This window comes from Prosopis cineraria, unplaced genomic scaffold, assembly GCF_029017545.1.
Source record: "Prosopis cineraria cultivar Desert tree isolate PC_DT_omini unplaced genomic scaffold, ASM2901754v1 PC2, whole genome shotgun sequence".
Classification (NCBI taxonomy): domain Eukaryota; kingdom Viridiplantae; phylum Streptophyta; class Magnoliopsida; order Fabales; family Fabaceae; genus Prosopis; species Prosopis cineraria.
The window spans coordinates 5,133,435-5,145,802 of record NW_026555333.1 but is presented as its reverse complement, the minus strand read 5'-3'; the positions used below and the strand labels follow the sequence as shown (position 1 = coordinate 5,145,802).

At 34.6% G+C, this 12,368-nt stretch overlaps 1 protein-coding gene and 1 long non-coding RNA gene across 6 annotated transcripts in view; one reads left to right on the top strand and one right to left on the bottom strand.

Moving 5' to 3' along the window:
• The first annotated feature begins 856 nt into the window (after positions 1–856).
• Positions 857–8,578, top strand: LOC129298329 (uncharacterized). 4 transcript variants are annotated; one of them, XR_008590333.1, is made up of 7 exons: positions 857–1,049; positions 1,213–1,568; positions 1,707–1,805; positions 1,910–2,173; positions 3,206–3,250; positions 4,447–4,490; positions 8,255–8,578. It is a non-coding gene; the product is annotated as an uncharacterized LOC129298329 (long non-coding RNA). The 4 variants fall into 4 exon arrangements; XR_008590335.1 differs by lacking the exon at positions 4,447–4,490; XR_008590332.1 differs by lacking the exons at positions 3,206–3,250; positions 4,447–4,490; positions 8,255–8,578 and having other exon boundaries at positions 1,910–2,389.
• A 1,434-nt stretch (positions 8,579–10,012) lies between these two features.
• LOC129298316 (BEACH domain-containing protein B) overlaps positions 10,013–12,368 on the bottom strand; it is a 60,172-nt gene continuing 57,816 nt past the window's right edge. For both annotated transcript variants that reach the window (XM_054936715.1, XM_054936721.1), the window contains 2 exons: positions 10,992–11,763; positions 10,013–10,570 (listed from right to left, as the gene is read on the bottom strand). In XM_054936715.1, coding sequence (XP_054792690.1) covers positions 11,072–11,763 — 692 coding nt within the window. In that variant the 3' untranslated portion in view covers positions 10,013–10,570; positions 10,992–11,071. The remainder of the gene's footprint in view (positions 10,571–10,991; positions 11,764–12,368) is intronic.

Below are 12,368 nucleotides of genomic sequence, written 5' to 3'. Positions count from 1 at the left end.
CAAAGCAACCATATCAAAATTACTTAATGGAACTGCTCATTTAAGCTGTAAATTCCAGATTATTAAAATTCTTCTTTTAAGATTTAAATAATTAAAATTCTTCTTTTAAGATTTAAATATGACAACTAAACAAGAGAAGGAAATCAGAATTTTAGTCACCCAAATATACACACACTCACGCACAGATCTGATTGCCAGAAGAGAGGAGGCGTTTTTGAAGCACCTCACCTCTGCACGGCAACGGTATTAAGGAGAGGGAGACCAGACGCAACCCAAACCACAACAAAAATATAAGAAGGAAAAGAAGATCGCGAGCTGCACAGGGGAGAGGGATTCTGATATGCACACGTTGCCACACTGTCGGAGGAGGAAGATTCCGACGCTTCCACATTCACCAACGGCGGACGGTCATGGACAAAGGTAAATGGAGGAGAAAGCTTGAACCCTTGCAAGCTCACATGGACAGAGGAATGGAGATCTCAGTGGCTCTTAAGCAGAAAAGAAATCAATGATACTCGCCACTAAGCAACCAATTTACTTCGGCAAAGTACCCCCTAAACATATAAAAATATAATTAACATATCTTAACATAAATTTTAAATTATTTTTATTATTATTAATATATATATTTAGGTTATTAAAGTCATAAATACATTAATAATTGGGACTAAAAATAAAAATAAAAATTAATATATATATATATATATATTTATTTATTTATTTATTTATTTATTCATAAGAATGAAAATTTTTATTAGTATGCAATTTTTTTAAAACAACCTACTTAAATTTGGAGTCCAACGGAATATCTATTTTCTATATATCTCCTAATAGTCTAACAACCTCGCCGAAAAAAGTCATCAGCTCTAGACTCATAATCCGGGAGCAATGAATAGTGACGGCTCATTTTCTCTCTAACTGGCTTGTTTTGTTGCACACTTCCACTCTGAGCACTTCTGACCTTTTTTCCTAATCCTTCACTCATTGTCAGGCACTCAGGCTTTGCCAATCCAATACGTTTTCTGAATTCTCCTTTATCCCTTTGCATGGTAAACAACTTTCCAACTCTCCAACCTTAACTGTGCGTCCATGGTTCTTCTCTGTAGTTTCTTCTTCCATTTCTATCTGTTTTTCTTGATCAGGTCATGCACACAATTCCCTAAATTTTTTTGCACACAATTTCTGAAATTTTTTCCCCTATGACTTCTGGAGGTCACATTAACATGGGGGCATATAATCAAAAAGAGAAAGCAGCGAAGGACTGGAGTGAACGTCAAAAATTAGAGAACCTATAGACTACATCTGACTAAGTTACGCACTTCCGGAGCAAATTTGGCCTTTTTCGCATCTCCAGGTTCACTTGGAAGGTTGTTGCCCCAACACCACGACTTTCGCTGCCTCTGATTTTTCCTCATCGGCATCCTTCTTCTACTCTTCACAATATTTTATGCAAGAGCATAGTAAAATTCTCTGTTTGCAATTGGAGAGGACCTATGAAAAGGTCGCATGATAAAGGCATCACTTGGTCCGTAGGCTCACCAAAGTCCTATCATTGCTCTTCACCACTTGTAAGCATCTCTGTCCCTCCCGCTCTCTCTCTCCATTTTCCATTTTGGAGTGTTAAAATAGGGATCGGATAAAATCGTCACAAACATTCTCAAGCGACTTCCGATGAAATCGCTAATTTGATTCAATGTGTGTGCAAGCATTGGATAGAAACACAGATGCACACAATCAAAAAAGGAACGCAGCAAAGGATTGGGGTTGATGAAGAACACGGCCAAGAATTATGTTGATTTCCTCTGGTTGGTTTCTTTGTATACCCAATTTGATTTTTGTTTTTGTTTTGGACTGTCGTTATGTTCTTTTGATCTGTGTTCCCTCCTCTGGCTCTATTTGTTATTTTCAGACTTCCAAAGTTTGGAAGTACTTTCAGGTTTATGTATTGACTAAGCTAGATGCATGCACAGTCAAGTTTGGAAGTATTGTTCTGAGATCGTCACAACTGTGTTTTGCAGTTCACAACCAAGCAATGAAGACTAAGCAAGAAACAAAGAAGCGGAAAGACCCTTCTCTAGAGATTAATGCCTCCTCCTGAGAAATATTAATCAGCATCGATCTTGGTTGCCGCTCGGAATAGCACAAAGGGCCATCTTGTCGGTAACACCTGAAAGTTAGTGTGTTTATATGTAGGTACTTAAGAATGAGGGGAGATTTCTAAGGTGCTAATGAATTCTAGAACTATTAAGATATTTTTTTATATGTATCTATGTAACAATTGATAGCAGAGTCGACCCAAAAACAATGTTCATTACATATTCCGTTCTAGTTGTATTCAAATCATGTATGCAAATTAATGAGAACCTGTCAATTGCATGTTATATGATAAGCCATCTGTATATCCTAATAGAATTGATAGCATTCGAGAAGGGAGGTTCACTAATTGTAGGCAATAATGTAGTAGTTTAGTAGATAATTAGGAAATTAGTTAGGTGCTGTTCAGATAGTTTATTTGCAAAATATACGTGTTATTTAATTTGATTCAAAGAACTTCAGTGGTAATGATTCATGCACCGGCTCGCTCTCTCTCTCCATTTTTTAAAGGAAACAAAATTCAATACAGCATTTTATGGCTTGCATTTGTTTAAAATAGCTTCCATAATTTGGGTGTTGGTGAAAGTTGACTCACATTCACTACCTTTACTTATAAGCATTTTAATCCCCCATTTTTTGTATTTAATGATAAGCAAAATTGTATACTATATATTAAGGGTGTCATTTAGCTTCTAAATCACAAGCTTAAAAATTTCATTTGGCTTTGCATTGTAAGTTGGAAATATAATCTCCACTAATAATAGTACGGGATGTGCCTTTTCTCTAATTTTGATATTGAAAAAATTTTATAATTGTTTACATGGCAGAAGATTAATAAAAAGTTGGTTTGAATGCTTTATATATGAGTTAGTTATAGTTATTTATAGTTCAGTAGTTTAATATTGAGTCGTGGTTTTGGAGATCAAAGCCATCTAACATAGGTAAGTAACTAAAAGCTTTCTTTAATTTCAGTACTGGATAGTTCTAAGCTTGTGAGAAATTTATAAGTTGTGTTGATTCCTTGCTCTTTCTTCTCTCCTATCTTTTGTTAATATGTTGCTTGAATTCATCACATTTGATTGTATATTTACTTTTTTTGATGAATTGGCAGAAATTAGATAGTATGACTCCAAAGTGCAAGCTGGAGAAATAAGAGGTAAAGAAATTTTAGATGCAAGAATCATTGATGCTGACATTTTGTTTAACCACAAAGTGAAAGTCATAGGCCCTTACAAAGGCATGCATTTTGGCCGCAAAAGAGTGGCCTGCAGTAATTAGTTTCTTTATTTGTTTAATGAAGATAGATCCTTAATCAAAGAGATTAAACTATTAATTAGTTTCATTTTGGTCTGCAACGATTGAGCACTGCCTATGCTTTTGTTTTATTGGTTGACTTTCTTGGTTCATTTTCCGGTGTAAATTGCAAAAATGTTCCAGGATTCATGTTATGCTTTAAGCCTTTAAGTGAATATATATATATATATATATATTCAACATGTAGTGAACTCCAACATTGGTAATATGTTGAGTGTCCTTTTTTAGTCGCTTCGTTACCTAGCGCAGAGTGCAACAATTAGCTTTTTCTCTTTTTTTGTTTTCTTTAAGTTGACATCTTATCGTACTCCAGACCCGTGCATAATGGATGATCAGTTACACACTCTTTTGTCTTTTTATAGTAAGTTGCGAAGGAAAAAAAAAAAAAAGGTTCATACAGCCTTGTACCTTGGTCCCAGAGCCATTAATCCTGTCCAGAAGAGCATGATTTAACCTTTCCTGTGCAGTGTTGTATATATGGTGCCTAGTGTGGTAAACTACTACTGAACAATACGTCAGTTATGTGGAGATAGTAACTTAAAAAAATTGAAAAAGTTATTTTTCTCAACTATCAATTCAAATCTAATTGCTAGCTTTATGTTTATTTTTTTGTTTATCATTTTAGTCTTCCAACCATTTCATTTGTTTAATTTGTTGCATATACCTTACAATGCTTGTCAAACTGGAGTTTAAATTAGGGACATGCTAACAATGGCACGGTGCAATGCTTTTAAAAAGTTCAACGTGTATACACCTCCTCACCCGTATGTCATACAAATTTACATATGCACATAATCTATTTTCACATCCATGTTCTTCCCTTCTAGCCATGCTTCGTGGGTTACATATTCAATCTTTTTTCATTCCTTTACAAATAGCAATTTGAGCTATGTACTAGAAACTATGAGAAAGAAAAAAGTGTCCTTCCTTCAGTTTTTGGGACTGCCCGTAGATGTTTTTACTATATTTTTACCCTCCGTTGTCCTTCAATTATTGAACGGTTTCACTCAAGTACCTGACATATATATCCTTGGATAGGTTGGTCTTTATCTTCATCCAAGATCTAAGAAGCACCGATACAGGTATGAGTGTCGAGTATGATACGATATAATACGCGGATATGACTATTTTTTAAAATTTTAGGATACAGGTATGGCTATACAAATAATTAAATATTAAATATTTGGATGCCTAAAAACATAATTTCAAGATGCCTAATGCTTCACAAAATATAATACAATAAATAGTCAAGCACTTAAACACTATCAAGTGGCAAAAGATAATTATCAACTCAAAGTAATTCTAATATTCTCCATCTTCATTGACACCACCACTTTCTCCTATAAGTTCTCTCTCCAAAATTAGCTCATCTAGAGATAAACTTGCAACTTTAAGATTTTCAACATCATCTATTTCCTAACAATCTCCACTAATATCCCACAATCTACTTTCTCTAATGGAATACTTCTCACTCTTTCTTGAAAGAAGACAAAAATTTGAATAAACAAAAACTAAGTTCTCTACTCTTTTTGAAAGCATCTTGTTTCTCCTTAGTGAATGAACAAAGAGTAAGTACTCTAATTTCTTTCACAATAAGATGATAAACATGCTTGATTGATAAGTTTTAATGCAGTCCCTTGAAGTTTAGGAGCATCAGCACCATGATTGCTCCACCAAACCTTAGGCTCTAATATCCATCTATCTTGTATGGAATCAACAAAAGAGAACTCATCTGAACATCTAAAAAACTTTGAAAATTCATTCATAAGCAATTTCCTCTCTTCTTTATCTGAAAACATCCTTCTAATGCACTTTTTTCTCTCAGTTGATATTTCAACATCTCTATGTGGAGAGACTCTATTTAGTCCACCTTCAAGCTATTGTGTTGTATAATACCTATAATAATATAATAACATTAATTGGAGTTGTAATGTAAAAATGATAAAGAAAAGAATTTCATGATCAAAAATAAGAATAACACACCTAGGATTCAGTGAGTGGGCAAGACAATATAGTGGAGTGGCACTCTTTGTCCATCGATCAATGATGATGTTATAAACAGCTTCATAAAATGAAAAGTACTTAGAAAGTGATTTTCTCTCATGCTTATAAATTGATTCCTTGATTTGCTCTATCATTGAATCCCACATCTCATAAATCAAATGAAGTGTGGGTCTATCTGTGTCAGTAAATCTCAACATATCATAAATTGGTTTAGTAAAAGAGAGAATATAATCAACCTTATCCCACCAAAGATCATTAAGAATTATGTCCTTCACAGTAGTAGCCTTTCCAACATCATCATTTCTATAACCATTCCATTCTTCATTAATAACCAGTGTACGAAGAGAAGTTTTGATAAGTTTAAATCTCTTCAACATCACAATTGTTGATGCAAATCTTGTTTCGGCTATTGCAAGCAATTTTAATGGCACGAATTCATTAAACATGCCAATCTCATAGAATGATTCATGATAAATGTTCGAATAAAGATTGCATCATCCCTCACCTCAGTGATCCAACGGCATTCTCCATAAACAATTTCATTTGCCTCTACATTTTTTGCTACACATATATTCTTCAAGGCAAGATTAAGTGTATGCACCACACGTGGTGTCCAAAAGATGTGAGGATATTCATCTTCCACCATCTTACCAGCAGATTTACAAACAAATGCATTATCGATAATTACTTGAACAACTTTATGAGGCCCCACTTCTTCGACCACTTTCTTTATCAAGTCAACCATGTAAAATATGTCTTTATACTCACTAGTTGTATCAATTGCCTTCAAAAACATGGGGCCTCCATCACTTACAGCCATAAAATTAATTAATGGCCTTCTTTGTACTTTTGTCCAACCATTCATAACTATACTTCCCCCCTTATGATTTCAAGTCCCTTTGATTGATTCAAGTTGCTTTTCAACATTGGCCATTTCTTTTTGCAACAAAGTAGACCTTAGTTCATTATAACCCGAAGGTTTAAAACTAGGAATTACATTGTTGACAGTATATTGAAATGCACTAATAAAATATGGGTTACGTGCCAAATTGAAAGACAAGCCAGCCGAATAAAATATTTTAGCAATTTCAGCAGTTAAATTATCTCTAACTCCTTGTTGGGAAGCTCTTTCTATTGTATTTATTGCCCTCCTTTTTTCCTGATTGTGTTCACTTTGAATAGGGGTAGAACCTTTTTGATATAAAGGAGACAAGCTCTTAGTTGGAGTTGGCAATGGCACATGTCTTGTTTTGTTCTATTCTCAGCCTCCTCTTGAGCTTTTCGCATTTCACCTAAACAACTATCATCAACTTTTGGGCATATAGCAATACCCTTTCCAGAGATCCTCAACAAATGAAATTTAACTCTAGAATAAGAGCCATTGTATTGGTTATTACAATAGTTACACTTCCAACTTCTATTTCCACCATCCCCTTCATTTTCTTGAGGAACCAAAGTTACATAAGCCCATAAAGGAGTACTCTCTTTCTGTCTTTCATTACTAAATTGAAATTGAGAATTCACACTTCCTGAACTACTACCGGGTCTAGAATTAGAAGCCATTGCATGTTTAATTTTAAACAATATCCTGCAATTTAACAAGAAGAGAGCTAATAAAAATTTAAAATAAATCAATGTTTAGCTCAACAAAATAATCCATCTAAATAAAAAAAGTTTAAATCAGTAATTCAGTGTTAAATTTGAAAAACTAATCAATTGCTCTAGCTGAATACCTCTCTCAGTTCAGCAGTGAGCAAATTATCCAACAATGCAATAATAATAATAAATAAATATCCAACAAGCAGCAGCCAGCAGCACAATAACAATAAAAGAACTAAAGTTCCAGCTCCAGAAATTCAATAGATACATAAAGAACGAGAGGCAGTGCATCGAAGAACGACCGTACATGAAGAACTGAATAAATTACCAAGATTGAAGCTGAAGAATGATGGTGAGGCATAGGCAGAGCAGACGGTCAAAGACACTGAGGCAGAGCAGACAGTTGAATACGAAGACTGAGGCAGAGCAGACGGTGAGCAGCATGAATAAATGTGAGAGATGAAGAACGAGAATGACCAATACAAGCAGTGAAGCTACAGAGCAAAAAACACGAGAAGGGGGTTGATTGGAGCTGAAAATGTTAGGGCATCAGATTTTTGGAGCTAGGACTGAGTAAAAAGAAGTGAAAAACATAGAGTTTCGCGTCCACCCGTGTCCAACCCGTGTCCGCCCGTGTCAACCCATCTCAACCCGCATCCGACCGCGTCCGCCAAAAATTGGGAAAAGGGACGCGCCGTTCCCCCATCCTGAACACTTGTCCATGTTAGATAAATATCCGACACGAACACGCCGGCCATTTTGGCGTGTCGGTGCTTTTAAGCCCAAGACATAAAGAATAGATAGTTGACTTTTGCACGAACCTCCTCCATTAATGTCGCCCAACATGCATATCTCCATAGAAAAGGCTACATATCCCTAGATAGTCATTATGACCACTTAGTTACCTGCCTAAGGTAGGACTAGTTTCATGATTTTCATGCCATGTTGAATTGATTTTTGTTGTTTCTATAAAAAATTAATAAGATATTTAGATTCTCAAAATTATCATTGTGTCATGATTATGTTGAAGGGATTTTGAGAGTGAATGTTGATTTTAAACCCTGAAAATACCCAGTTTATATGAAAAGTGCAAGATATTCAAAGCATGCTTTTAGTGCCTTTTCCATATAATAGAGGCAAGCTTAGACTATTTCTTTTTTTACTATATGTAAAAGGCACGCTTTTACGTTTTATTGTGCTTTTCATGCTTTTTCCATTTTTTAACTTTTGGATTGGACTGTAGAGGCAAGCAAGGCAGGAGTTGATCCTTTTGTTATTGGATCCATTTAAGATCCAAACATTTAGGAGGGCAGCCATAGAGGCAATTATGGTGCAATTATGATTTGGAAGGTTGTTAAACCTGATAATAAGTCTATTCCTTTTGATATGTCAGCTTATTATGTTTTTTGTTAGTTTGAGCTATAAAAATAGCATTTTGTTACTACTAACAAGCAAGTAAATGTAATGGAGGACTAATAAAGCCTTAGTCATTAGATTAATTTCTATATATGAAGCATCTGTAAATTTTTATATATTAATAGCATGGATGTTAATTGTTATGGTATTAGTGGTATTTGCTAGACACTTATGTTTTAATAGCATGAGTAATATTTACTGGTGTTATAATTGTATAGGTGCTAATGTTTTTCAATTCAGTAACCATTGATAGTATTATTACTCATGTTTTAATTAGAATATAGCCATATCCCTCATTAATGGCAATCTAATTCAGGGTCATCCGCTCTCAACTATCATAAAAAACATCAAAAATCTCATCATGAAGAACTAGGAGGTCACCCTAGATTACATCTATAGAGAAGTAAATTGTTGTGTAGATCTCCTAGCTCATAAGGCTTCTAGCGACCATTTCGACACTACGTTACTTGATGACCTGATTTGGTCTTTTTGCACGGTTTATTACCGTGGCCTTGTATTATATATATATATATATATATTTTAATAAATACTGAAAATTCATTAATAACGTCAACAAACAACACAATACAAAGGACCTAAATAAAATTAATAACTTAGACTCTTTCATTATCTTCCATTCCTAAGTATGATTTCATTCAATTTTTACTTTTCCTTGTGCATTGTACGGGTTAAAATTTAGTTTATATAAAATTAAGAAAAACTTCACCTTTCTAAAATCTTGATCTCAAGTGTATGCAAGTGACCCTTCATAATTGACTGTACCATTTATATTCAATTTAATCCATCCAAATAAAATATGCCATCTTAAAAAATAACATTCGAGATGTATAATCTCAAACAACAGGACTGATAATTAAATCAATCAACATACTAGCAGCAAATAAATTACTAAATTTTAAATTTTATGTACTAAAATATTATCTTACAAATTAAAAAATCACAGCTTAATATTAAAAAGTCAATAACACATTAAACTCGAAATATCAAGTAAAAATCCATTATCATACTATCAATTAAGTAAATATACATGCGTTATCTCAAATATAATATTACTCTGCATTTGTACTAGCAACTAAAATATTTAAGTAAAAACTAACGTAATCAATCAACATACTAGCAGCAAATAAATTACTAAATTTTAAATTTTATGTACTAAAATATTATCTTACAAATTAAAAAATCACAGCTTAATATTAAAAAGTCAATAACACATTAAACTCGAAATATCAAGTAACAATCCATTATCATACTATCAATTAAGTAAATATACATGCGTTATCTCAAATATAATATTACTCTGCATTTGTACTAGCAACTAAAATATTTAAGTAAAAACTAACGTAAACTGTTCTAACCAGTGATCAAGCCATTTCTTCTTTTTTAAATATCTGACGGATCTAGCTTGTTCTTGACTGCTTCCCGTTTAAACCGGTTTTGTGAAGATCCCAGCCAATTCCGGCATCAATTCAACCCAATTCTGACAAAACCGATGAATGATTGTTATGTCTTGTATAACCGTTAGATCATAACATTCAAGAATACAAAATACATTATTTACAATCCGTTCATGGAAGTTTGTTTTATTTATTTTCATGCAAGTGGAAGTTGCTCGAGTCGAGTGTGAACAGCAGAAATGACTCCGCCGTACAAAAATTTCTTTTGCTATAAGGCAGTAAAGCCTGCTGTCTATACAATATTCCACTGTTACATAACAAGTTAGCTGGGAAACCACCACCACACCCCCACCAACACCTCCCCCCCCCCCCCCAAAAAAAAAGGGAAAAAAAAAGAGGGAATATGATACACCATTAATGCACAATATTACAAGCCATTCTGTCGGACAATTAATGAATATAATGTTATCTATAGGAGTAGAAACTCGAGGATGCGTTCCTAAATTAGTAAGTTCTGAATGAGGCATCAATTGACTCGAGGACACCTTTCTGAATGAGGCACCAATTGACTCCAGGCGTCGATATCTGCAAGTTAGAATCCTTTCCAAGCTTTTAATTGTGTATGCTTCCATATTCAGGGACAGCGATGATCTCTCGCACCTTACTATATCCACACACGCCTTAGGAAATGACAAACCGGAGGAAGAAAGTCTGAGATAATCTCGTACCTGAAAAATTGGCATTAGCCCAAAAATATGATATGGATAATCAGACGATGCATATGGAAGAGCAAGAGTGGATAATTCAGAAATCCGTTACAAAAGGAGCAACACTAAACATAATTCATCATTTTAATTTATATGGATCAACTAATGCTGAGATATTACATACACTCGAATAAAACAAAGAATGGCTCCTATTTCTAATGACAATCAATTCCAAAACAACCTCTTTGGTTAAAATAAAAAAATAAAAAAAAATCCAAAACGTTCTAAATATATCAGTAATCGTGGAGAGAGAATTGAGGGGAAGTTCATATCTAGGCAATTGGCAGGAAGTTCCATAAGTACAGATATAAGCACAAATATTTGTGAAGGAGGAGTTGAAAAGGAACCAAGAAATGGTCATAAACGAGAGACCACATCGTACCTGGAATTTTCAACACAGGTCATCTCTAACTTCAAATTCCACATGAATCTGCGTCTGCATGCTATTATTGATCTATCCTGCTATGCGTGCTTTGACTTTGTATTCCTATTATTACCAACTTTGCGAGGCTGAGGATTTTCTATGGAATACACAAGAAGACTTCCATCTTTTGCCCCAGCTAAGAAGCATTCTTCTGGTGTTACAGTCAGAGATGTTATCATCTTTCCAACCCCTTGATATTTTTTTATAACTTCAAGAGTGTTCATAGAGCGAACAATTATCTGCCCTTGGTCGCCCGCACCAACCAAAAACTCACCACACCTACTCAATTGAACAGCATTGAGACGCCCATTGGATTCAGAGGCAGCAAGATGTTTGCCGTTAATTGAATATAAATGCAAACTGAGATCACCATCAGCATATATGACAATCCGACCATGATGGGAGACAACTAGCTTGGATATTGGACTGCCCGAAGGGTGTTGTAAGGATCTTACATATCTTCCTTCTCGCAGGGTGTGGAATACACAAGTTCCATCTTTTGATCCACTAATTATGATATCAAGCTCAAGACTGACATGTAAGCATGTTATTATATCATCATGCCCACAAAGGATGTGACATGGGGTTTCAACTATGACATAGTTTTTACGGGGCAACTCAGACTGAGAGTTGCGAATTCTCTTTTCCGAGGTTCTGCTACGGAAAACTTCCCAAACCATCACAGTTGTGTCATAACTGCCAGTTGCAAGGATACTTCCGTCAGATGTAACTGCAGCCAGATATCACGCTCTAGTCAGATAAAGCAAGGAAAATTTAAATTTATTTCTTTGTTTGATGGAGACCAAATATGATATTTAGTAGAAGATATTGAAACATACTGATGACGAAAAGAAAATACAAAATCGAGCATAAAAGAATATGTGACAGTTATGAGTTCTGACACAACCATAAACAAAGGAAACATTGCAATTACAGATCGCAGAAAATTGCGTATATCTTTATTGTACTCGCAAGATCACAGGAGAAACTATTTAAGTAATGCACCCAGCCTGCCTCTCTTTAAAGTACAACGCTCGGTCCTTTTCAAAAATAAGGCTTGCAGCCCAGCATTATCCTCAGTATCAGTTTAGAGCAAAATCAAGAAAAATAATGCTCCAAACGAACATTAGTGTTCTCATGAAGTGTGATTTTAACGATCAACTACTCACTCTTCAACTTCTTTCAAATAACATGGCATATTAACCCATCAAATATGCTGGAACACTTGGATGATTAGAATGTTCTCTTTGCTCTTTGAGAAATTGTATTACTCTTATTTACTCTTGTCAATTGTCCTTCAGTATGCCTTTTCTAAACTTGCCCTCTTTCAGATTC